This window comes from Electrona antarctica (assembly GCF_951216825.1).
Source record: "Electrona antarctica genome assembly, chromosome: 13".
NCBI lineage: Eukaryota > Metazoa > Chordata > Actinopteri > Myctophiformes > Myctophidae > Electrona > Electrona antarctica.
The window spans coordinates 10,880,186-10,907,208 of NC_136794.1; the positions used below are offsets into that span (position 1 = coordinate 10,880,186).

Below are 27,023 nucleotides of genomic sequence, written 5' to 3' on the forward strand. Positions count from 1 at the left end.
AAATGTCCACATTGGAGTAATAAACATGTCCATGTTATGTAAATGGATACGTTCTATAAATGAACAAATAAACCAACAATGGGGACAAAGGAAGAAGAAAAGAAGAAAAGAAAAGAAAAGAAAAGAAAAGAAAAGAAAAGAAAAGAAAAGAAAAGAGCAGAGCAGAGCAGAGCAGAGCAGAGCAGAGCAGAGAAGAAGCCCAGACTAAAAGAGCAAAGTGTGCTGCCCTCAGCACAGCATTAGCCTTGGGGCAGAAGCAAAGGACAGCAATGGTGTGAGTGAGAGCCAAGAGGGTCAGCAAAGAGACAGGGGAGAGAGAGAGAGAGAGAGAGAGAGAGAGAGAGAGAGAGAGAAGAGTAAAAGAATCTGAAGGGTGAAGGACTGCGCCCAGCATCCTTGAGCCTGCCAAAATATGGTTCCATTATGGCCCAGTTATAATTATTGGTGGTACTGTAACCTCAGATCCCAGGCTCGTTTTTTCAGGAATCCAAGCCTGGAGATATAAAATGGTTCGATGTCATTTTGGTTTCCACCCAGTCAGAAAAACAAAGACGGACTCTTGTCCCAGCATATGTCACAAGACTCACAACTTAATCACAGTTTAGCCACGCTCCAGAAAATGAGCTGAGCAGCCCACTAATTCTATTCCCAGCGAGTGAGCTGTCGGCTCATTCTATCTATTGTTTCTAATGAAAGTTTATCCAGACCTGGACCCGGTGCTGCACCCCTTCCACCACCCCAATGCACCCCATCATTCTAATTTCATCAAAAGGCCAACATTACTTTTCTACTGGCTTATGTAGAAGTAACTGACATTATACCGTCTTTTAAGATTAAGATTGAATTCTGACCTTTCAATTTATACGGTGAAGAATATGAAGGTTAATAAAACAATGATAAAGTATGTTGCCAAATTGGACACAGTAATACACAGTAATTAGACCTATTCATTCATTCAGTATAAAAAAGGCGACAGATGACATTTAAAGCTGTGAGAAATAAATGGCAAGCTAGGACTTACTTGGCTGCAATGTTATATTCCCTCATGTGAAAAGAGTGCGGGGAAGGGGGGGGTCTCAGTGAAAGGAGAAGGGAGTGGAGGACTACAACCCTGCAATCAGCCAAATTGCCTCTTTCAACAGTCAGTGAAGAAAGACCGGATGTCTGAACAGACGCAGGCGAGTTTGAGCCTCTCACAAGACATCCATTGACGAGAATTAAAATCGTTAACCCATTTTGACCTGAGATCAGATTTTTCTGAAAAAGATATGTTTCCATGTCAGTGGTTCTTCGATTTTTCAAAAATAGCAGATCTACAAGCTCGTAGCGCGCCACTCGGTGGCGCGCTATGAGCTTGTAGATCTGCTATTTTTCAATAGCTAAAGCATAACATAATGCGAACACCAAAAGGGGTTCCCGCCCAAAATGGGTTAAAACAGTGCAGGCTGTCAGCTGGACTGTGCCTAAACCCCACAAAAGCACTTTGAAACCCCAGGCCAAGAAAATATGGGAAGAGAACAGCCCCTGACACACATTGATAACATGTAGTGCCAGTCTGCATCTGAAAACACATGGTCCAATCCCAACAGAAGACTTTATCTGATGTCCCACTCGGCTTTCCTACACAGTAAAATCATCAGTGTAAAATTGACTCAGAGAATATCCAAATATAACCAAATGGACCTGTACATTTGTATACTCTTAGTTACAAAGTGATGAATTAAAACTAAGAATTTTACTGTGTACGGTCTTTCTAATTCCCACTTGACATAGGCACTTCTTCCTGACTGATTCACCAATGGTTTAGCAAACACCAACGCCTACTGTCAGTGTGAACTCTGCTTCTTTACAGTAACACTGTTCAAACTGTCCATCCTACTGTAAAATAATAAATAAGTAGCCTTGCCGAGCCATGAGGCCCATAGGGCAGGAGCCTATCTCCTGTTTCTGTAGCGTGAGGCAGCTTGATGTACAAGTACACCCCCTGGACATGACGCTAGTATGTCGCAGGGACTTAGCCCCAATCCAACCCTTGATGCTGAGTGTCAAGCAGGGAGGCATTGGGTCCCATTTTTAGAGTCTTTGGTATGACCCGGCCGGGGATCGAACCCCAACCTCCCAGTCTCAGGGCGGACACTCTAACCACAAGGCCACTGAGCTGGCCATCCTACTGTATCAACAATAAAATATTATTTAAATAAAAGTATTGGAGAGTTCTCTTTGCTTTCCTGAGTTTGAATGATAACCATAAGAATAGGAATCTGAGATGTCTGCAGGGCACCTCAATGTTAAATTGGATATTTTTTCCCAAATGTAAAAAGATAATGAATATGCTTTGGAAAATGGTCTGAAATAAAGTAAAATATACATGAACATGCTTGAAAAAGGCCTAATATTTCAACATTTGCTACAAATTGCTACAAGCCCTGCAGATATGCACTGTGTATGTTGAAATCATGTATACTATAATATTTCCGTACATTTTCCAACCAACTTTTGTGTGTGTGTGTGTGTGTGTGTGTGTGTGTGTGTGTGTGTGTGTGTGTGTGTGTGTGTGTGTGTGTGTGTGTGTTTCTATGTGCAGGGCGTTGCTGAAAATGCTACTTCCCTGGGTAAATAAAGAATAAAAAAAATAAAAATAAAACTACTTTACTTTTTCACATTCTGGAAACAAATTATATTTAGAGGTGCCAGACTTCTCAGGTTCCCACTCTTCCTGTATCAGTTTGAACATGGACCCTTAATGCAATCCAAAGATGTATGTCCTACCCAGTATTGAAACCCCTCTCACAAGGGCCATACTTTCAACTGCTGAGCTACAGTAAGATGGAACACCTGCTTCGGGAGATACTGCGCTTCAGGAACTTCAGGCAATACTGCCAGTAGTGCTCATACGCGGACATAGGATCTACATTTCTCAGTGTAGCAGTATGGAGACCACCTCCAGGCTCCTATACCATTGCAGATGGTTGCATGCTAGAAATATTGCCAAATATTGGTCAAAATAACGTTCATTCACACAAAGACGTTCTGACCGAGTTGCATGTTTAATGGTAAATCAATAACGCTGAGATGTTATTTCCTTTGGTGTGTCCCTCTTCTCTCTGTCTCTCTCTCTACTTTACTTTATCTACCACCGCTCATCACCATCATGAATCAGAGGGGCGTCAGCCCTTGAGCATCATTCCCAGCAGCTCGAGAAAATCACTGTAGTTCAGGCGTGCAAATCCCCTGAACGCTAGGGGGGGTTCCTTGCGCCGCGGCCGGAAAAATCGGGTCACAACCCCCCCCCTCCTCTCCCCCAATTTCGGGTTTAAATACATTTGTGTAAAACCCCCAAAACGTGCGGTTATATGGTTAGGGTTTGGGGTCGGACTAATGAGCTGTCGGGCCAACGGGACCATGCAGTGCCACGCTATACCCAACACAATATGTTAAATAAATGATGATGTTTTAGTAATATTGTCCCTGCTGTCAACCAGGTTAAAGAAATCACAGATTGAGGCGTTGCATGAAATGCTCTAATAACCAAAAATAGACGATCTACAAGCTCAAAAGGACCTTTAATCCGTGAGCTTTATAAAGCTTATAAAGCTACCGTCGTCATCATTTACTGAATATTATTGTCTCCACCAGGCCGAATGCATGGGGAGAGAGTATGTTTTGCACTCCGTCCGTCCGTCCGTCCGTCCGTCCGTGTGTGTGTGTGTGTGTGTGTGTGTGTGTGCGTCCGTCCGTCTGTCGGTATACATCTAATCTCTGGCACCGTTAACCCGGTCGATGCCAAATTTTGCACACACACTCCCTGGATGCCAACTGACTGACTCCATTGATTCTTTTCTCTCCTTCTCCTGTCCTGAACGTAAACATCCGGCTGTCTCCGGATACGGAAATAGTCGGATCCAGTTGGATCTGGCTGATTATACTGTATATAACTCAGTCTATGACCTGGCCCTGATTCAGAGGCGGGACAAGAGCGAGGACTCGATTAAACGGCGATAAAACAATAGCTCTTTACTCGGCAGTCGGGGATGACACTTTGTGACTTGTAGGGAGACCTGACCCTTCCGTCTAACCCCTATTTGCGCCGCAGCTGCAGTTCCATGGCCGTCGTCATGGGACCAATCCTCCAGAGGTCCAGGATGTAACACAGGGTGAGATGTGTCATGTGTCAGTGAGAGAAGCTACTTAAGAGCTGCGTTGTACCCCATGCTCCTCGCACAACGCCGGGCCTCCATGCTTACAGAAGTCGTGGGAGGAACTATCGAGGACAGAGGATGAGCCAAATTATGAAATGATTTATGGAGCCTCCATAAGACACAGGGCAGCCAAACCAAGTGGGGAAAAAGCACAGGCTACCTTAACCTGCTGCCGCCGTGTCTATTTTGAGACGTACCTCAACTTCCTCATGGAAAGGGAAAATGTATGGTGATGAGGATTGTGCAAACTGTATTGTGGGAAAGATGAAGCCAGGTATAAGGTTTCGGGGTCACTGAAATTCAGCAGCACTTGCTTTGTATCTTAGGAGAAATGCTGAATGTATTAACTTTTTCATTCACCAACTGTAAGCTGTATTCATGCAGTTAGGGGCAGAAGAATAATTTGAATAAAACTACAATATTAATTGGCTCATTTTCTTTCTTTTCTTCTATCTAACAGACAGAGACGGGTCAAAGTGGCAAATGTGTTCCTCATTAGGAGATGCATAAATAAATGTAACTCGTGGTAAAAATGGGCCATGAGTTATACCGGTTCAAATATCATATTTTACAATTGATTGCTATGGCACCCCCATTTGGCCAATGGGAATACGATTTGTTTCTTGGCCGTTTGGCATGACACAAGTCCAATGAAAACATCCATGTACCATTCTGCCAAGTTTCATATAAAGTGACTGGCACCGTCATGCCAGAACTGCAAAAAGCAGCGGAAGAAGAAAAAGAAAAACGAAGCGATTGCCAATCCAGCCACACCACCGTCCTGAAAGGAGCTCAAATGAATGTGTGAATCTCTATGCAGAAGTCACAATTATTAACACGGACAGGTTTGTGTCAACGTCCTTCCACAAATTGCTAATTTTATGATTCTAGTACATCGCAATGACCAAATAAGCAAAGATGCCGTCATAAATTCATACATTATTCAGTGCATTACGCTCAAGGCATGATAAATAGTACAATGAGTATAAAATGAACATAAAAACTGCTTCCTCGTGTCAACATTTGGCCAGGTACGTCAACTCTACAGTAATCACAGTCAGCGACAAGATGTTCCCAAACAACCTTTTTATTTCGTGCAGAATGTACTGTAGTAAACTCTGGGACTCCAATCATACTGCAATCAACTATAATCTCCCTAAACCTTATTTCACTCATTTGATTTGAGGAAAAATACTTGGCATGGAGCAAAGCTGTGATGAATTACATGCAGGGCATTCTAAAACTTCAAATCAGACAGATGTAGATTGCCATCAATTCACTCCACACCAAGGATCTATTCTAAAGGATAAGATTTGTGAATGTCATTTGATTTTGATTTTGCAGCATGCGCTTTTTTCATGCCTTACATTTTGAGTGGGATGGGGGGGGGGGGTCCAAAACTGTCTTTTTTGAATTACTATTTTAGAAACATACCTGTATTAAAATAGTGAAAATGGAATATCTACAATCTCATAACGCATCGTAAGTAACGTAACACGTGATGTTTAAGAGATGGTATTTTCACTATTTTGGGCAGTACTCTTGTATGATGAAGTCCCTACTTCATACATTGTTGTACTAATGTATAAATTAAAGTTTGTTATTGTCATCAATCTATTAACTGTAATTTTATATAACTGCGGCCTATAAAATGTGGATCATAATCAGTGCATTAGCATAGATTAATATGAATAGAGATGAATCTTCAGTTTTTAACAATGGGTGCACAATCACATTTTAGCCTAAACTCATAGCTGCCAGTTAAAAAGTTCTGTGCAGTTGATGAGAAAAGCTGAGAAGCAAAAGTCAAAGTCAAAGTCGTACGATTAGTCACACACGTTACCGCAGTGAAATTTGTTCTCCGCATTTGACCCATCTTTTGGAGCGGTGAGCCGCAGCCCGCAGCGTGCGCCACGCTCGGGAATCATTTGTTGATTTGACCCCCCAATTTTTTTTTATTTTACCTTTATTTAACCAGTAAAAACCACATTGAGACTGAAGTCTCTTTTACAAGTGTGAACTGGCCAAGACAAGAGGCAAAATAAGTGACACAGCTCTGCCAGTAACAAAAAAACACACAACAAAAAACAGGACAGACATACAATGCTCATAAATACAGTACCCACTACCAAGAAGCTCAAAGGGAGAACAGGAACGTTTAGTAACGCGACCAATAAGGACTAATAAATCAAAACTAAGCAACGGAAATTGCTAGTAGACTAAAAAGCAAGCAGACATTTGCTATACGTCAAAGCAGGAGCAGTGTATGGGAACTTGGGAAGTGTGCCCATGGCAATCCTTTTAAAGCTCACTAGGGGAATCACAGCAGCCAGTTTGAGTCTGGTCTGTAGGTCATTCCAAGACCAGGGTCCGAAATAAGCAATGCTTTTTTTTCAGCCTCTATGAGGCATTGTAGTCCAAACAAACCCCCCGTCCACTTACATTGAGCTCAATTTCCCAGAAGCCCTAGCAGCCCAGATAATGACTTGATTTCCGGTTTCGTCATCATAACGCGACGGCCTCGTCATCAGGTCCCGGATAAATCTGCTGTTTCTTTTTAATTATTTTAAAACGGCGAATTAAACGCATTAAACAAATGTCGGGTATAGCGTTTTACGCACGGTGGAACACTGGATTAAACAATTAGCGGCCGTCAAACTGTTAACATTATGTTTAGCATTAAAATGGCACCACCACTGGTAATGCAGCATTACTCAAAAGGATAGAGTAAAGCCCAATACATGCTCATTCCGATGTCCGGACATTTCTTCAGAGCAGCATGAGCGGTCTCAGAACTTATTTTCAGAACTTGTGCACCTCCAGATGTCCTGACTCTCTGAACCATACTTTGAAAAGCCTGTCCGAACCGGCAGATTTTCAGCATGTACAGTATTAGCCTTAAAACTACTACTACTTTGCATTTATAATAAGACATGACCTATATGGGTATCAGGTTTCACAAGGTTAATTACATCACGCACGCACGCACGCACGCACGCACGCACGCACGCACGCACGCACGCACACACAAATGTAAAGTAATAGACAACTCCACTCTACAAAATGGACTGTACCACACAGTACTTTGTATGACATGACATAAACAGTTTCGCTTTTACATAAAGTACACTATCCCGGGATGGTTGGCCATCACAGTTGTAGTGGACAGAGTCACCTTTGGAGGCAGTTAGACTATACAGTAGACTACTACAGTACATTACAAAGTACTCTCACGGTTCCATTTTTAAACTAGAAAAAGTGCCCCTCGGGGCAGATCAGGTTGTGGCCTCCTGGTGGCGCTATAATAGGCCAATGTGAAAAGGGTGCCATTTCTTCTTACGCCTTGGATGGCAATAGGCCTATCTCACAGCATTTCCCCGCCCCCTTTTGGAGCTAGTGGTGTTATTATTTTTGCGGTCCATAGGCTTCCATGTTAAAAGAGGTATTTTCACAAGCCACAAACTACCGTTTTGTAAAGGTGAAATGAAATGAAATGAAATGATTACTATATTTACCCAGGGTATCTGGGCTAAGCTCAAGAACTTGTTTCCAGCCAGGCCCTGCTCATAGAACATTTCATCGTAGTGGTTCAATGCCTTGTTCAAGGGCACTTCAGCGGTGGTAATTTTAACGTGTCGGACCGCTGATTCGAACTGGCGACCTTCCGGTATCAAGACCGCTCCGCAATCCGTTCGGCCACCGCTGCCAGGTAAGGTTTATTATACTTATTTGAGTTGTTATACCATTGTGTTTTCTTCATATTATTATCGGTCTTTGACATTTTAACATTAGGAAATGTACTTAGATTCTCCAGAGAAAAAAAGTGTAAATGCCTAATGTTAAATGACACCACTATCTACCGGAAGTGGGCGTGGAAAGGGGGCTGTGAGATAGGCCTATTGGATGATTTGAGGCATTTTGTTCCAAAAATTGGTGTTTTGCAAAAAAAGTCCACCTGTTGGTGGCACTATAACAGGCCAATGTGAAAAGGGTGGGATATATTCCTCAGCCTAGTAGGAAAGTCTGTGAAAGATTTCACGTAATAAATTGCACGCTGCGTTCATGATTTGAGGCTTTTTGTTCAAAACGGGCCAATCCTGCAAACTAGCCAATGTTAGCCCATTCGGACGGAATATGAAATATCGGACAGATCCGTCTTGAACACATGACTATAGAGATATTGTGTAACGATCTGTGGGATCTTTGGACAGAATCTGGAGGAGTAATCTCCAAAAATGTAATATCCAAAAGTCGGCCTCCTGGTGGCACTATAACAGGCCGTTCTGAAGAAATTGGGGCAGAGGTTCATTGTTGGCATTCAGGGAGTGTGTGTGTGTGTGTGTGTGTGTGTGTGTTTGTGTGTGTGTGTAATATTTGGCATCGACCGGGTTACCGGTGCCGGAGATTAGCTGGTAACAGATGGACGGACGGACGCACGGACGGACGGACGGACGGAGTGCAAAACATACTCTCTCCCCATGCCTTCGGCCTGGTGGAGACAATTAACACAGGTTTTGTGGTGTAGTGCTGCAGCTATTGTGAAGCTGCTAGTAAAAATCTAATGTTACGCTGCACTGTGTTGAGGGGGAATGTAAATTCGAATGCTTAATTTATACGCCGTTTTACGACACAGCATAAATCAGGCATGAGGTTGAGAGACCCTTTCACCCACCACCCAACTATACGTTCACACACACACACACACACACACACACACACACACACACACACACACACACACACACACACACACACACACACACACACACACACACACACACACACACACACACACACACACACACACACACACACACACACACACACACACACACACACACACACACACACACACACACACACATTCAATCTTTAAAATCTCTACTAATATGAATGCAAACTTGATTGTGTCTCAGAAAGTGAGGCGGAATGGAAGCCAGGAACTTGAATCTCATCAGCCCTGCAGGTCATATTTCTCAAGAGCAGGACAGGGACAGTCCAAATTAATTCACTGGGTAAAGTGATGTTCACAGCCATCATCATCATCATCATCATGTACAATCAGATTAAAATGAACCAATGTGACTTGTTGACCCGTGCCATGCCAGATACATAATTTCATCTCGGTATCTGCGGTCTTTCCGATCTGATCCGTCTTGCTGTGCTGTGCTGCAAGTCTAATAAAAATGCACCTATTGTGCTTTTAACCACTCATGCCGGTTTGTTTTTTGGATATAAGTGACATCAGGTTGAAAGTAGTTAATAGTTAAACCCTCATCATTGGGAAAAAAATAAAAATGTTGTGCCTGTTACAAAGTACACTTTTTATTGATGAGCGACCAGTGGGTGGTATCATTGTCTCCACCAGGCCGAAGGCATGGGGAGAGAGTATGTTTTGCACTCCGTCCGTGTGTGTGTGTGTCCTTCCTTCCGTCCGTCCTTCCGTCCGTCCGTTATCAGCTAATCTCCGGCACCGTTGGCCCGATCCATGCCAAACTTTGCAAACACACTCCCTGGATGCCAACGACGAACCTCTGCCCCAAATATTCGTCAACGGCCTGTTATAGCGCCACCATGAGGCCGATTTAGGCAAAACACATTTCTGTAGATAACTCGTACACATTTTATCCATAGATCACACAATTCGGTATACACTATCTCCATAGTCATGTGATCAACACGGATCTGGACCATTTCCCATCTTCCATCCTGATTGGCTAAGATTGGCTTCCAAAGCTCACATGATTGGTCCGTTTCGAACAAAATGCCACAAATCACAAACACAGTGTCCAATTTCCATGAAATTATACACGCACATTTCCACTAGGCCGAGGACGACATGCCACTATTTTTCCCCCAAATCAGCCTCACGGTGGCGCTATAACAGGCAAATTCCTGTTTTACCTATAACTGCATCGACAACTTATGTATGTGCACTCCCTAGAGGCCATGGAAAAACATTTTCCTTGCATCCCTCCACATCTGCCGGTTATAGCGCCACCATGAGGCCGATTTCTGCAAAACACATTGTTTATGTTAGTCGCACAGATTTCATCCAAATCTCACGCAAATCGGTACACATGATCTCTGTAGTCATGTGATCAAGACGAGCCTGTTGGATTTCTCAGATTCTACACTGATTAGCTAAGATTGCCTTCCAAAGTTTTCAGGAGTAGCCTGTTTTCTACAAAATGCTGCACATGTCCTGCTCATCCAGAATTCTATCCTCAGAGATGCTAATTGTTGCAAGAAACAAACAAACAAACAAACATGTTTATATCACTCCTAAACATTTTGCCAAACATCACACACACTCCTATACTCTACTACTACTGGTGGAGACCTGTGCCCAGAAGGGCACTTTTTCTAGTTTGTAATGTATTACTCTTCCTAAGCAGCTAATTCAACACAACACAGTTTATACAAGAGAACTGTTGCAGTGTTATCTTAGCAGCAACAATCTTGCAGTTTATTATGCCTCTGTAGGCCAGCCATCTAGAAATATGTCTGTCTGTCTGTCTGTCTGTCTGTCTGTCTGTCTGTCTGTCTCTCCAACAAGTAGGCCAAGAAAGTTTTGTTCCACAATATATATATTTGATTTGACAATATTGGGCGTCAATAGCAGTCGGATCTGACTGCATGGAAACCATGCCCAAATAAGCAGGCATGTGTCATAGATACAATATAGACTGGTCACATGATGTCCGAGATCCACATGGGAGTGTTATTAGTAACCGTCTTTAAGTATGAAGCCTTGCAACATGCCATCGGTGCATGGTTGGGAGATATTTTTAGCCAAGCCTGTTGTTATTCTAATTGTAGGAGTTCTTGTCTGAATCATCTCCAACCCCTTTAATTATACTGGTGTTTGGTTCTTGGATTGGATGTCTTTATTGGCACAAATTAAACAATTAAACCCTATGTACTTCATCGTCCGGAGTCCCGCAGGGGGTCTATACTAGCCTGCCTCATTTTAACCTCTAAGCTAAAAAACTAATCTGTGTGCCACAGATAGCTGATCTACATGCTCACAACCTGTCACGTTGAAACACATTGAGAGCTTGTAGATCTGCTATTGCTTCGCTGAATGTTTACCCCAGAATAGGGACCCTATATAGGGACAGGTTCTTGTGATTATACTAGTGCTGGTGTATGCCACAAATGAATTAGCCATATTATAAGTGATATCTTAAAACAACAAACAATTTCTGATAAAACTCATACTGTACACTTCTCAGGGTAAGAACAGTACATTGAAGATTTTTTAACACACAGATGCATAACTCGTATGACAGCCAAAATGACATACTGTAGAAATATAATTAAACCTACCATTCCATTCTTAAGATTTAAGATCAAGTTATTTCCTCTTTTAGTTCAAATGCAAACAACAGGCTAAATCCTATACACATGTATGTGCATGTAGTGTTTTTCCTCTGTACAGTATAAACAATGTATAGCTCCAGATGCAAGATACAGCAACATTCTATCCACAGATTTTCCACCTATAGCTTTATCTGCACTGCACCTCAGAACAGTAGGTTTTCCTTCCCAGAGTTCTATGACTTCAGCACCATTCCAAGGTTGTGGCCTTCCAGTGGTCACTGCGGTTGACCATTCTGGAGCAGTCAAACCTTTGCATTAAAACTGCTGAGCAGGGACACACGTTTCATATATTTAATTACCAAGGGTGGGTATCTGTTGCATGGGTGTGAGGTTGAGCACTATGCCTTTATAGTGCACCTTTGTGGTTTAAAAGAGAGGAAGCATCAGCACTGCTGAGTTCAAGGCTAGCTACTGCCTTACTGAGGCTCTGTCACATACCATAGATTGAGCTTCACTTGATACGCTTTGAGCCATCGTCACGTGGGCGCCCAATGCCGCCCACACATTCTGTGACCTGCATTGTCACTCTACTGTCACTCAGCTGCTATAGAGCGTCGCAGTCCCGCCCCCTTTCATGCCGACGCTAGAACCAGAAGTGAATTTCTCATTCATTTTCCTCATAGACTTTTCAAAAAGTATTTATTTAAAGATGATTACGCCACGGACAAAGCCAACTCGAGTAGTGACACATCATGACAATAAACACAATGTTTTTCGCTGATCAAATAATTTGTAAGACAAAACAAAAAGTGTTGTATCCTGCCATGTTTTTCTTCTTACAAATGATTTGATCGGCCCAAAACATTGTGTTTACTGTCATTTGTCGTCACAACTCGAGTTGGCTTTGTCCGCGGTGTAAACGTCTTTATATAAATACTTTTTGAAAAGTCTATGAGGAAAATGAACGGGGAATTCACTTCTGGTCCTCGGGAGGGGGCGGGACTGCGAAGCTCTATTGTGGAGGCCACCTGTGAACTATATGTGATTATGGAATATGGACCACACCACTGTTATGGGCAGAATCGCTGTGATTGGTTCTCCGAACCAAACGGTTGGGTTTAAGCCAAGGTATAATGTTTAGGCATTGATTATGTTTATGCGTATTTATAGTAGAATATCTAAACATAATCTGTCCGTCTGTAGTGTTCACGTATCTCGAGAACCGCCCAACCGACCGACTTCAAACTCGGGACATGCGTGTCAGTTCCAATTTTAATTGTTTATCCTGTATGCTATACGAGTACTCTCTACTTGATTGTGTGGTATCCCGACCTGAAAATGTATTTTCTCATTACTAAAGAGTTGGAGAGATACTGTACATGCGTAGACCCCTGATTACAATGGGAATAGAGCTATAAGGTTTGGTGGGGTACAATGTCAGGGTAAAGATGTGAGATGGACTTATGTTTCTGCCCGTAACTGTGGTGGGATCCACATAATATCACATGGGGTACACGTCCCAGTCCCACAAATCCCTTACAGTAGCCCGTCTCCTCCCGCTCTTCATGTACCAGATAGCTTTGAACATATCGTCGCTGTCCTTGTATATATATGTCCTAAAACCGTTACTTTCCATGAAATGGAAAAATAACCTGTGTTCCAATGTAGTTATTATTTAGTCACAGGCTCTTATTAATACTTTTCATTGGTTCAATATTTATAAAACCCCCAAACCTTTCACTCTCAAAATGTTTCTACAATAGTGAAAATATGGAGATACGAGGTTTCTCCCCAACAGTGACAATAAACTAAATAAATAACGAGACTTATGCGAGTGTACCAGTAGTCACTGTTCATATGACATCTTATCAGTGGCGGAAGAAGTACTCACATTTTCACTTAACCCATTTTGACCTGAGGATAATTCTAAAAGATGTCTTCTAAAACCTAACCTACGGTAAGTTTTCTGAAAACTTGATGTTGCTACATTTTACAACAACTAATGAGACACAGAGGTAGAAACTAAACATTTATTTGAGTACAAAGGTTTTGGCATCAAAATATACTTGCACTGAATGTAGTCATTGTGCACAATACAGTTTTCAAAAATGTATAAAGATCTTATAATGTTTATTTGTTGTATTAATAATCCAAATCTACTAACTAAAGTTTTAAAAATAAATAAATAAATACTCGATTAAAGTAAAAGTACCCCAAAGTATGCATTTTCCTGACAAAATGGTATTTTTTAAGGCCATTGATTGCATGACCCACTCAATTACTTTTCGAAGTACTACAATCACAAGATAGTCATTCATTTGACCATTGCTTGTTCAGTACATAGAGCTGGAGGGTATCATCTATCTTCCACTCAGCTATGTAGGCTACTAAATTGAATTACTGAATCACATTGTACTGTATGTTAATCAAAGAGACATGTACCCTGGCTGGGACATGACGATGAACATTTAAAAGAGGCCAGCATCACTGGAAGCTCCAGAGTAGAAAGACCGCTGCGCGAGAATGTTTTCTTAATCCTGCTCCTGCTAGATTTCTGACTATTAGTGCCTGTTCCGGCAATCTGTGTGTTCCCGTCCCACCAGCAGTTTATTTTTGACTACTTACTCCCGCTCTCACCAAAGTACCACCTGCTCCTAAAAGATTTGCGTTGGGAGTCTCAAATACAAACCGAACGGACTAGTCATTGGTTAGACATGGGTTAAGGTTAGGTTTAGGTGTGCTGCCCCGTGGGAGGTTAGGTTTAGGGTGAGGGTTTGAGATAGGTTGTAGTTGTAGGACTAATGACTGGTCTAACCAATGACTAGTCTAAACCAAAAACTGGTGTGTGTGTGTGTGTGTGTGTGTGTGTGTTGAGGTGTGCGTGTGTGTGTGTGGGGGGGGGGGGGGGGGGTTGTGTGTATATGTAATATTAATTTATATACATAGATATCACAGATTTAGTTATTTAGTTAAGTATTGAATAGATAATTGAATGATATTTAGTATTGATGGAAAGGGGGTGGGAGCAATAAGCTATGCTTCTTCTCACTCCTTTTGAATTTGCTTTTTTATTATTTTGTACTGCTTGTTATTCTGACATTTCTGTTTATATTGTTTTTAAAATTGCTTTATTCAAATAAACATTTCAATCATTCAATCAAAAACTGTCTAAACTAAGTACTGCACCCACAGAACGACAGAATGAGACAGACCATTTCAGCACCATGGACAGAGACACTGCGGCCTGGACTAATGGTGGGATTAGTAAAAGGTAGTGGAAGTGAGAATATTATTGCTATATAGTGTTTGTTCAATAACAGCGGTCTCCCTGTTTCCCCGGCTATTTAATAAATAGAAAATACATTTTCAGGAGGGTCACCAATTTCATTAAATCAAGAGAGTACCAATTTATCAGCTTCAATTTGATAGTGTTCCATACAGTTCCAATTTTGTCTGCTAATTAAAATAAATAACATTTAGAAATAACACTTTTACAAATGAAAAGTATTACACCGTTTCTCAAACACATTCTCCATTCTCCCGCAACTCTATTCTCGATAGTATCTTGTTTCAGTTTTTTGTAGTTTTTTGTTTTAAATAGCTTTTTATTCCCATATAAATCATTGCAGGTGTCTCCCTGTCTCTCTCCAGCACTTTAGACAATTTTCAGTTCAGTCAATTTTCAGGAGAGAAAACTCACAAAGGATACAGGATGAAGTTAATTCGGACGTGATCAAATAATGTTTGGACTACCTGTTCCTGCCCCCAGCAATTTAAAACAGCAAGACTTCCTGACCAATGGTGCCATTAGGCTTATCATCAGCCAGAGCTACTCTGACTCAGTGACATTTACAAAAAGGAAAGGTTTGATCAGATCATTTTCAAGGCCTCCTTGGAGTTTTTCTGAGGTGAGACTGTGTTTGCAACAGCACTTGAAGTGGAGTCTGCATGCTGACACATCCCTTTATGCCCGCAGGAAAGTGAGTAGTTCTGAAACTTTGGCCCAACATGTTCATATGCATTAAGACAACTCTTATAACATGGTGGATGCTCTTTCCCAAAGCCTCTGCATACTGCATACTGACAACATAGGATTCTAGTATGGAGAGCCCCAATGGGAACTGAACCCTTGACCCGAGCACTGTCAGTGCCATGTTGTACCCATTAAGCTACACAACAGCACTACTATCTGACATTGTGACATATATGAGTTCCCTTTTAACAATGCATAATTTGTAGTCTGTTTGAAGATATACTGTAAGGTTCATGGCATGCCATGGCATGCCATGTATTCTGATCATGTCGTTCTGGATGTGTAAATTGTACTTTTTGCATACATTGATGTCATTATTCTTGAAACTCTTTTCTCTTGATAAACGTATTGCAGCCTAGCTGGCCTACGTTTAAAGCAAGCGATGTTTATCTGGATGTATTTAAAAACTGATTTTGTCTTCAATTTGCATTGAAAAATATTGATAAAGAGAAGGAGAGACTGTCAAACAGCTGGTTTGATTCAACAGTGTTGTAAACAAGGACAAAATCAACAAAATGTACCTTCACATACAAGGTACTTCCCTACTGTAGCTTGCGGCCATACATACATACAATATTTTAAACCATTTTACAGATGATTCTACTACACATGGTCAGGGCCAGGCTGTAGTACTGCCACCGGTCATTCTGATATTGTTGCATCTATCCTGGTTATAAAGAAAAGGAAAATAATAACAATGATGTGAACTGGAAACATTCATCCATCAAAGTTATAGTCATTTGCCAAAGTTGGGTTTGTTTAAAGTCTGGGAACAAATGTCATTTTCAGTACCGTACAAATATGAATTTATATTCACTGCACATTTATATTTATTGATAGACTGTACACGTGTTCACTTAATCAGAGATCCAGTGCAGATATCTAGGGCCAGCAGATCAGTATATAATTGTCTTTATTGGTTTGGTTCTTGACTCTTACTCTTACCTGTACCCCTCCTGTGTTTCATTCTCACTGCTGTTGCTGCTATGACACATAATTCTCCCTCCAGGGGTCAATGTACCTTTCCTTTGCTTATACCTCACACTTTTAACAAGACAAAACACATGATCACATATTACTTACAAAGACACACACCTACTGTATAGTACAGCACACACACACACACACACACACACACACACACACACACACACACACACACACACACACACACACACACACACACACACACACACACACACACACACACACACACACACAGCAAATATTAGCCCACACAAGGGTATTTGCAAGTGCCATCTAATGGAATAGGAGGTCCCTAAAGTACTTACACTTTCAAATGCTTGGTAAGCATTGTGTGGCGGAATACAATAAAAAAAAACTGCTGAAATACTTATGGATCTCATTGATACAACAGTTATTGCTTATAGTCTGTTAGTGCCCTCACTTCTCATGTGTTTCTAAAAATAGGCCTCACTGGAGCACTATATTCAGTGCAGCCTATAGTAGGCCCTATAATAGTATAGCTCTGGCCTGCCACTGTGGCCAGTAGTACTCTAAATGCCTCCCTCTGTCTTTGACATGGAGCCTCACAGACTGTCAGCACCATTGAACCTTACGTGAGAATTCTATTTTAAACCTATATGCTTAATGGCCTACTTGTTGTACGCTCTTTAAAGCACCTGTACATATCCATGAGCTCCATGTCTTTAGCAGGTTTTTATTTTTATTTCTTATTTTGTACATAGTGCCGTTAATCTGTTTTACTGTCCTGCATCAATCAGAAGGAGTTCTGTAGTGCACCCCATGGACACATTGTGCATCTGGGCCTAATAAATATACTGGTCTATAAGCATAGTAGCCTATCTGCTGCTTCAGCACAAATGCTGACAATACTATGCGCACCTCATCCGCAGTTCAGGATAATTCGGTGATTAGCCTCCACAAGATAAACGTGGGCTAGCCTGCTCTTATGAACGTCGTCACGTGTCTGCTAAATTGCAGACATCTGACGGTGATTAATTGGCTGTACGGTGCTGATTGGGTTACACTGTCTCTTGAGCGCGACTTAAGTTGGTGTTTTTGCTGCGGCTGCACAGAATTCTTCAGACCATATTCGATGTTTCCCCAAAGCCTATGTGGCATTATTAGCCTACAGGGGGTTCATATTCATTGTTACCGTCACAATACTGTATACGCCTACAATGTAAACAAGTTTTAAGGTAAATGTTTTGATCGTTCCTTCATGCGATGTCAGAGAGTCAGGCAAAAATAGCTAAGCTACGGTATGATGATGATCTACTATACTGCAGTGGCAAAACAGTGCTGCTGAGCACATCAACTTAAAGCTATAACACGAGGTAACAAGTAGCATGGGCTCCCTGCTGTAGCCTACACAAGGGCTTTTCTTTATTTCCTAACAGCAGCCTGTTGAAATAAACATTGTTTGGTCACTGAAGCACTACAATACCTTGCAGGTGAACAGGCTAATACAAATACTGGCAAAATTGGGCAAATGTGAGGACAAGTGGCTACTCTCAGTCTCAGGTAACTGAAGGCAGGTTTTTTCCCCTTCTTTTTAACAAAATACATTTTGGGTTGAAATAATTCACATTTTACTGAAGTGGATGATTTGCTATCGTGCTGCAATTTGTTTAGGTATATGCCCATATATCCTGGCCTATTATCCTCATCTATGGTAGCCTGTGTGTGGAGTAGCCTATGGACTATGGACGCATGGAGAGGGAACTAAAACAATAGACTGATCTCCTCCAGCTGGCTTGTTGAAAACACAGCGTAGCCTAACCGAGAAGTGTTGCAGAGCGCTGCTGCTGCAGCAAGCCCGAGAATGGAAAACCTGGACCACCGCGGACAGATGAGCAAGTAACCATGATGCCTATAGATAGATTTGATCCCGCTGCTCACTGGTGGGGCATTGATCTAAGACTTAACATCCATCTGCGCGTTAGGGCTATTTAAAAAGTTAGGAGGTCGTAGTGCTTTCTTTGGTGCAGGTGTTTTTTCTGTGTCTGTCTGTGCGCTGGCTGCGCGTATAGGCTACCCAAGCTTGGGCTCGCCGATAGTAGCTGCACAGGATAAGTTGTTCCCCCCTCCCCGCGCCTCTGCATCCACTCGCTGCATAAATATGATTGCAGATCTATCGCCCCATGGTCCGTTTACAACAAAACAAACGAATAACCACACACACACAGCAGTCTGCATCCAAATGGAGATTATAGGCATAACGGTGATTCGCTTACCACTTGGATTCTTGTTTTTCTTAAGACTCTTGCCACAAAGACACTGCAGCATATGCGTTCCTTTGCTGAAAATGTTCCAAAGAAACCACATTGATTTGGGCGAAGAGCAATCCAGTGGCTTAAACACCCAGGTATAGATGAGATCCTTGCGGTTGCATAATAACACAATTGGATCAGTTCTCCAAAGCAACGCTACCAATTCTACCATAGAAAAATAGGTATATCCAAGTCCTATGCGCTTTCATTCACGTGGCAAAAATATTCACTGTCTTGTCAGACTTCGTAATTAAGGTGTTTTTTCTTCTTCTGGCGTATAAAGGATGCCACCTCAACTAGTCGGTAATAGAAAATATACTCTATAAATTGCATGTGTCGCACCGGGAGGAGACGTGCAGCCAGTAAACAAACAGAACTAACGTGAAAACAGTGAAACACGGCGGATTTCCGAGGAGAAAATCATTGCCCATTAGTTCATCACTCTGAGGAGAGGCGGGTGGATCTGCACAGCATCAAAAGCCAAGGGAGGATGCATCCTATGCACACACTGCTGCAATGATAGCCCCAACAAAACAACACATTGCCGGCGATGCCGGATCAAGTCCACTTTGGGGTTCTTGTTGAATAAAACCAGCTGTAGGCTACGTGTTACGAGGTCAAATTCCAGCGAGCACAGTTTTCATATCTTTTTAGCCTCCCTCTCCACTGCAACGTGCTCTATAAAGACAGCTTTGGTTTCTTGGCGTCTGCCCCGATTCCTAGAGTCAACGTTTCTTTTCTGGTGGTCAGTGTCTTCTTCACTACAACGCCACTGGCATCTCCAAAAGTACGGTGCGCCTGTATAAAAAAAATATTTGCGTGAATTTCCCTTCGCATCGGACCCTCTGTTAGAAATAGACGGCCGGGAGGAGGATGGAGGGGTTAAATCGAAAAGATTGGCTTTCCATTACGTAAACACGTGGTTTCTGTGCCGTCATATAGCTGATGCTCTCAGAAATGATATGATCGTCAGACTGAGATAAATGTCTTTAAGCGACATATCTTAGAAACATGTGCTATTTCTATTAAGTCATTAAGTTGACTATAGCTTTTCTGCGTTTAGGAAGCGTATATGGAAAATTGCATCTCGCAGACGTGCTGTCAAAGGTCTGCGAGACGCAATTTTCCATTTGGCTAGCCTACAAGATAGTCACATTAGTTATTATTTATTTATTTATAGTGTCAACAGATAACATATCTTCTAGCTGCAGGCTATTCTTGAAATTGTGTCTTGCTATATCGACAAATCGTAGGTGAAGCTCTGTTACGTTATGAAGTCACAGGTGCTTAGACTCACCTGTGATAGGTTGCGTTGCGATAGCCGGTAGGGATGCTTGCGTGCGTGGCACGCACGCACGCAAGCACTGCGTGCCAGTGTCAAGTGATCTAACATCTAAGCATTATTGTCTCCACCAGGCCGAAGGCATGGGGAGAGAGTATGTTTTGCACTCCGTCCGTCCGTCCGTCCGTGTGTCCGTCCGTCCGTGTGTCCGTGTGTCCGTCCGTCCGTCTGTGAACAGCTAATCTCTGGCACCGTTCCAGGAGGCCGCTTTGTGCAAAACAAATGTTTTGACAGTAAACCTACAGATTTTGTCCAAACAATACGCAAATTGGTACACAGTCTCTCTAGAGCCATTCAACGAAACGGATCTTTCAGATTTTTCAGACTCCATCCTGATTGGCTAAGATTGGCTTCCAAAGTTCGCAGGAGTGCTCCGTTTCAAACAAAATGCTGCAAATCATGAACACATCGTGTGATTTCAGTGAAATTTTGCACGCACATTCCCACTAGGCCGAGGAAGAAATGCCACTGGAATATTTTCAACTCAGCCTCATGGTGGCGCTATAACTGGCCGATTTGTGTTTTTACCTATAACTGCACCGATCTGTGTAAAACCATGTATGCACACTCCCTAGAGGACAAGGAAAAACCTTTGCCTGGAATTTTTCACATCTGCTCTTTATAGCGCCACCAGGAGGCCGACATGTGTAAAACACATTTTCTAATATTACTCCTTCAGATTTTATCCAAATTTCACGCAAATTGGTACACATGCTCTCCATAGTCATGTGATCATGTGATTTGTTTGATTTCTCATAATTATCCATCCTGATTGGCTACGATTGGCTTCTAAAGTTTTCTGGAGTAGCCCGAAAACGCAGCGTCCGATTGCGGTGAAACTGTGCATGCCTATTCCCACTACGAGGCTGAGGAAGAAATGCCACTTGACAGTTTTCAAATCAGCCTCATGGTGGCGCTACAACAGGCCAAGTCGCGTCACACACACACAAAAAAACCCAAATAAACATGTTTATATTACTCACACTCACACACACTCCTATCCTCCTGGTGGAGACCTGTGCCCAGAAGGGCACTTTTTCTAGTTGAAGCTGCGCTGCAGAGTGCAGGAACCAGGAACCCTACAGGGCACTGCAACAGCTGAGACAGCCTGGAGGAGTCATATCAGTCTATACAACAGGACCAGATGCAATCTAATGCATTAGAATCATAATCTGAAAGGAAGACCTATAGGCCTATTATGCATTAGTCAGCAGGGTTTGACTTGTTGACTTTAACAAAATAGCCTATAATGTATAGTAACCAAATTACCATCACAGTGTTTTGCAAATGTGTCAAAATCGGAGTATTATGATTAATTCAAATAGTAATTGTCACATGGAAGTGTTCTGGCGAGTCAGGCTTCGTACACATGCACCTACACAACAAATGTTCGGTCCGTGTGTGATGTCTGATTGCTGCTCCAATTCATTTTCAATGGGAGTCACATGGTTTGACCAAACATTTTTGTTTGATGAGGGGGGAGCAATCAGCAATCAAACACAAATGTTTGATAAAACCATGTGACTCCCATTGGAAAAGCATTGTGGTGGCTCAAAAAAACGACCAAACATTGCTTGATTGGTGTTTGGTACGTGTGAATGAGGCCTCAGACTTTTTCTCCAAGTAGGCTATTGCCTTCCAGCTCCTATATCCCAAATACATAATGCCCTATACGGAAGGGGTTCTGAAACATTCTCACGTCAAGGACCCCCAAATTGATATGTATTTGGCCGGGGATCCCGCAGACACCCATATTGAGAATATTTTGTCCCAGGGACCCCTTTAAGAGAATATGTGTATTTTTTATTTTATTTTATCTATAGTGGATGGACTTCCTGTTTATCTGTTCGATATCCGATCTCCGATTGTTTGCAGGGTCATATCTGCCGATACCGATTCCGATATTATACAGAGGACCACAATGGAAACAAGCCTACAGGCCCTAAGGGGCTTGGCCCAAAGTTAATATTTTTATAATTAATAAAGTATTCAATCAATCAATAGCCACATAGCAGGGTCTTTTCACAACTGAATGACTACTGAATGAGACGAGTAATTAAAAATTAAAACGTTTTTTTTTCTTTGCTGGTGAAAACCGACTAAATAATCTGTATTATTTTGAGACCGTTCCGATATCGTTCTGCCATTTTTATGGCCGATATGGCAGATTCCGATTATGCTACCGATTAATCGTGTATCCCTATACCTATTTGTAAATTATTGCACAATATATAACTAAATTATTGTGCAATTATTGTGCGATACTTATTAGTGCTCCTACGCGATATGCGTCACATTTTAACCCTAACCCACTTGCACAGCGCATGCGTGGACACGAATAAGACATCAGCCGTTGCTTCTAGGTATGCCCATATCAGTCAGATGGGCAGTGCAACATAGGTGCGAGGGCTGCCCGAACCTCCAGTTTTTCTACATTTGCAGATATACTGTACAAGACAACCGTGTCATATGCAACTGGTTGGCTATTTTCCAATAGTCAAATAATTCAAAACAGCTAATAAAGTGTTTAGACTGTTCCTCATTTTGATGGGGACCCTCTGGAACAGTTCCAAGGACCCCTGGGGGTCCCCGGAACCCACTTTGAGAACCAGTGCCATACAGCCTAACCAGATACAATGATTTCCATGCATATATACCGTATCTTGTGTACCATTTTGTATGTGAAGTTAACAAGTATAACCACTGTTTTGTAGGATCATCCCTGGGGACATGACGCTTGTTACCGTGACTCATGACTACTCTTTCCGCTGTGTGAATAGTTTCCCCTGAGGATGTGATGGTTTTCCATAACAGAATGAGGGGACGCAAACAGTGTACAGACAAATATGCTGTCCCGACTGACATAGTGAAAGTCCAGATCAGATGCTGAAAATAAGTTTACCAATGTGTCAAATATATATGGTAATGGTATACACAGAGACCATGAAGTAAATGTTTTCTAATTTTGTCATTCACAGCCTCTCATACACCAAATATAATACAATGGTAGACTTGCTTGCAACATGACTTGAAATTATAGTAATCATACTTCCTCTGTACACACATGGCAGTTGTCACTCAGAGCTACTGACCATGGCTGAAAGTGACTCAATATGAAGGAGTCTTCTCATAGGTTTTAAATACTGTTACTCCACGCTACAACCTCACTAGGCGTAAAAACAAAAGGCCAATAGGCTACTATTCCCATGCATATAACAAGAATAAATGCTCTATTAGACTTTGTGTATATTTGTATTTATACACTAGATACTATCTAGTGTGTGTGCACAGAAGAAATTTAGTATATGCACACTATTCTTGCATGATGGACATCAGAAAAAACGCAGTCTCACACCCGCTGTGTCAAACAGGACGCTCCTCTCGTGACCTCGTTCCTCATGTTGACTACGTCGTGATGATACGATTCTCTGCCTATGCAGTATGCAAGTCGAAAGTGCTGAGTCAGCAGAAGTGGGCTTCGCACCTCTCGGCATGGCCACTTGTTCACCTAATGGTTTGCTTGGGAGTGCCTCACAGGGCTCAAGTCCGTTTCTGCCTCGTTTTAAAGGGATATTTCACTTCCCAAAAAGAAGTGGGTCGATTTATCATCTACTCAGGCTTTTGGAAACCCCCCCCCAGACATTTTTGTAAGTTACTTGATTCAGTATTTAGATATTAATTTTATCAGAATTGTAATGGATTTTGAAGATGAGAATACTTACTGTCTTGACTGCATTCACATGAGTCATCACAGATCACCTGTTGGTCGTCTGTCAGATGACCTATTCTTACATAGACCCTTGTTTGGCCATGTCCACTGACCACACCTCCAATGTATTCTTTGCTTCTTCATTGTGTATAAGAGAGATGCATATGAACAGCTCTGGAGGCCTGCATTCGTGCAGTCTCCCTGGATGTGGTCCGGACCACTCCTTGTAATAAAAGTGACATTGTTTCAGTCCACTCTCTACCTTGATTATTTCTTAAAGACTCTGATGCGAGTTCTAAATAACCCACTGCAGACACGCCCCCTTCCTAGACAAACCCATTGTAACTTCAAACTCCATTTTAACCAATTAATCAAAAACAGTCGTCCTTGGTTCTGGTGCTACCCTCCTAATACGTGAGGGGCCGTGTTTTTTCAATTCCTTTTTTCATTTTTTTTTTTTAATATATATATTTTTCATATTCCCCTAAGAGGCTGTGCTGTGGTTTGGTCGGAATCCATATTGTTTGTTGGAGATTAATCTCTCAGGAGCTTGGCAGGTGCATGAATCTGTCAGCAAATCCCGTTACAACGTGTAGAGTTTGTTGTCAGTTTCAGTTTCAGTTTATTTTTATTTATAGTGCAACATCACCCCAAGGGGTCTCTGTGCACTTCACAACAATACACAGCAAAAAAACAGCAAAAAATACAAGAACACAATAACAAGCATAATACGATGTGTCAGTACACATGGCTGACATAAGTACCATGCGATAGGACACAGTTACCACTTCACCACTTTTCAACCTATCTTCATATACTAGTCGTCACTAATAATCATGATAAAATGGCTACAATTGTTTTCTACTCAGTCTGTGTCTCATAGGAGGACTGTGGGCAGTTCAGAAACCCGTCCACCAGTGACATCATCGATGGGGAATCCAAGCTATTAGAAACTGCAGGCTTTCTAGTCCTGAAAAGTTGCAATGCGAAAATGGAAGCCATCGTTCTCACGATAATAAAAATCTAAACATTTTTGTAAAAAAATATTGTTTAAAAAAAACTGCCTAACGATGATGTCACTGGTGGACGGGGTTCTGAACTGCCCACAGTCTTCCTATGAGAAGCAGACTGAGTAGAAAAAATGGTGCCATTTTATCATGATTATTAGTGAGGACCAATTATATGAAGATGGGTTGAAAAGTTGTGAAGTGGTCCTTTAAAGATAGGTAAAAATGCGTTCAGAATATCCATTAATATAGCATAGGGTTTTAAAACCACGGGGCAAAGCACAGTGAATATAGTGATTTCAGTGAAAATAGGGGAACTTTTAGTCTAGATTTAAAAATGTCTAGTGAGTTGGCATCTCTAACTGTTTGTGGGAGAGCATTCCAGAGACAGGGGGCACGATGTGTGAAAGCTCTGCCCCCAACCGTTATTGAGTGGTGCAAACCACTCCAACAACTGGCTTTGTACCCGTGTCCACGTGTTCGTACCAAAACAACGAGCATGGTTGCTATGGTTAGTATGTGACGTCACTGACATCACAGATATAGTTAGTTGCACCACTCAGTTCACACGGGTGTGATTTTTTTATTGTAGTGTGTGACTGTGAGTTTTCCAGCATCTTCGGAGCGTAGAGGTCGTGGGGGGATGTACATGCTTTTGTCAGTTGGAATGAAAACAAAGACGCACCACCGGAAGAGGAGGGCTGAAGGAGAGTGAACGGGCCGACATTCGGCCTCTATACCCGGACGCGGGTGGTGCCCTCAGTCCTCAGAGGCAAATTCAAAAGGAAACGTTTTTTTTGTTTATGTTTTTTACCAATATGGCTTTCCAGATTGTTGAAGAGGATTCCATCACTTTACTGATGACAGTGAGTGAGCAACGGACGGGACGGTATATAGATGGATCTGATTTAGCGTCCCTTTTGTGAACTGCGATCACTCTAACAGTTTTCCATTGGTCAGGAAACATGCCATGAGGAGTTAATTGGAAGAGACAGCTGGACTGGCCAGTTCTACCATAGATATTAAAAAATAGATGCCTCATTGGCCGCTGCAGTTCGTTGGAGCGATGTGTGTTGAAGGAGGGGCGGAAGAATTTACACTGGGAGAGGAAGTACGCCGGAAGTGTGGAAGGCACGTTACGTCACCCTGCCACTCAAGTGATTACTGGCCAATCACAGCACATCTTTTCTGGGACCTATCAGACCCGAACATGCACGCTCATGCTTCCGTGGTGTTTCGCAAGGAATATCGGGAAAGTTTTGCCCTCCCTTGAGCACTCTTTGGTATGTATGAAGTGAACATATAGCTCCTCATCAGAGCACTATAAAATCCAGTGGTAATGTATCCATTTGTAACTCTGACAGTGTACAAATGCAACCAAATTTCTTTCATTCAACATTCTCAGAGTTAAACAAACACTTGGGATTTTTTGGCTGTAGCCAATTAATGCACCTGAGGAAAAAAAATGAAGAGCGAGCAGAACGGGGAATGCCAATGTTTGAGTAAACAATAAGCACAGCAGTAGCAGAGACTTGATGAGAGACTGGAGGAGTTCATTAGTGGGGTTGCGTTGTGTGTTCATCTCCCCAAATTACAGCATTAATCCACTTTAATGACCTAGTTTTGTGGCGCCCAGGTCTTGCCAGTTGTGTGTGATAACTGGGTCCTAAGGGTTGTGAGCCACTTAGAAACAAAATGTTTCCTGATTGAATTCCTTTACACGGCACAATAATTATGCTATGTCACTGTTTAAAAGGCTTATGTTAAAATAAATTATTATTGATGAAATGAGCAATCAATTATTGACGAAGGGAGGTGGTACACAGGTGCGCACGCATGCAGATGCACGCACGCACGCACACACGCACGCACGCAGTACACAAACATACATCAGGGATGCATTGTGTGCATACACACTGCAAACACGCACACACAAAAACAAACGTACACGCACACACGTACTAGCTGGGAGGGAATTCGTGAAAATCGTGCACATGGTGACAAGTTTTAGATTTTTTACATGGTGTTGGTATGGGCATAAGGTTTTCGAAAACCATCGCAAACGAGTTGGGCTCGCCCCCCTAGTGGTCTGTTTGCAATGAATCCAATATTAGATAAGTCAGTATATGGTTGAAACCCCAAATAATTGA

General features: G+C 42.1%; 1 protein-coding gene across 2 annotated transcripts in view; it reads right to left on the reverse strand.

Moving 5' to 3' along the window:
* The window catches only part of fgf14 (fibroblast growth factor 14), a gene marked incomplete at its 5' end in the record, with an annotated part of 181,718 nt that overhangs the window by 126,963 nt on the left and 27,732 nt on the right, over positions 1-27,023 (reverse strand). Inside the window, one exon of one of the 2 annotated variants that reach the window (XM_079517569.1) lies at positions 18,780-18,987. The exons of the other annotated variant lie outside the window; for it this stretch is intronic. Coding sequence (XP_079373695.1) covers positions 18,780-18,987 — 208 coding nt within the window. Of the gene's footprint in view, positions 1-18,779; positions 18,988-27,023 lie in introns of those variants that run through there. 2 annotated transcript variants of the gene reach the window in all.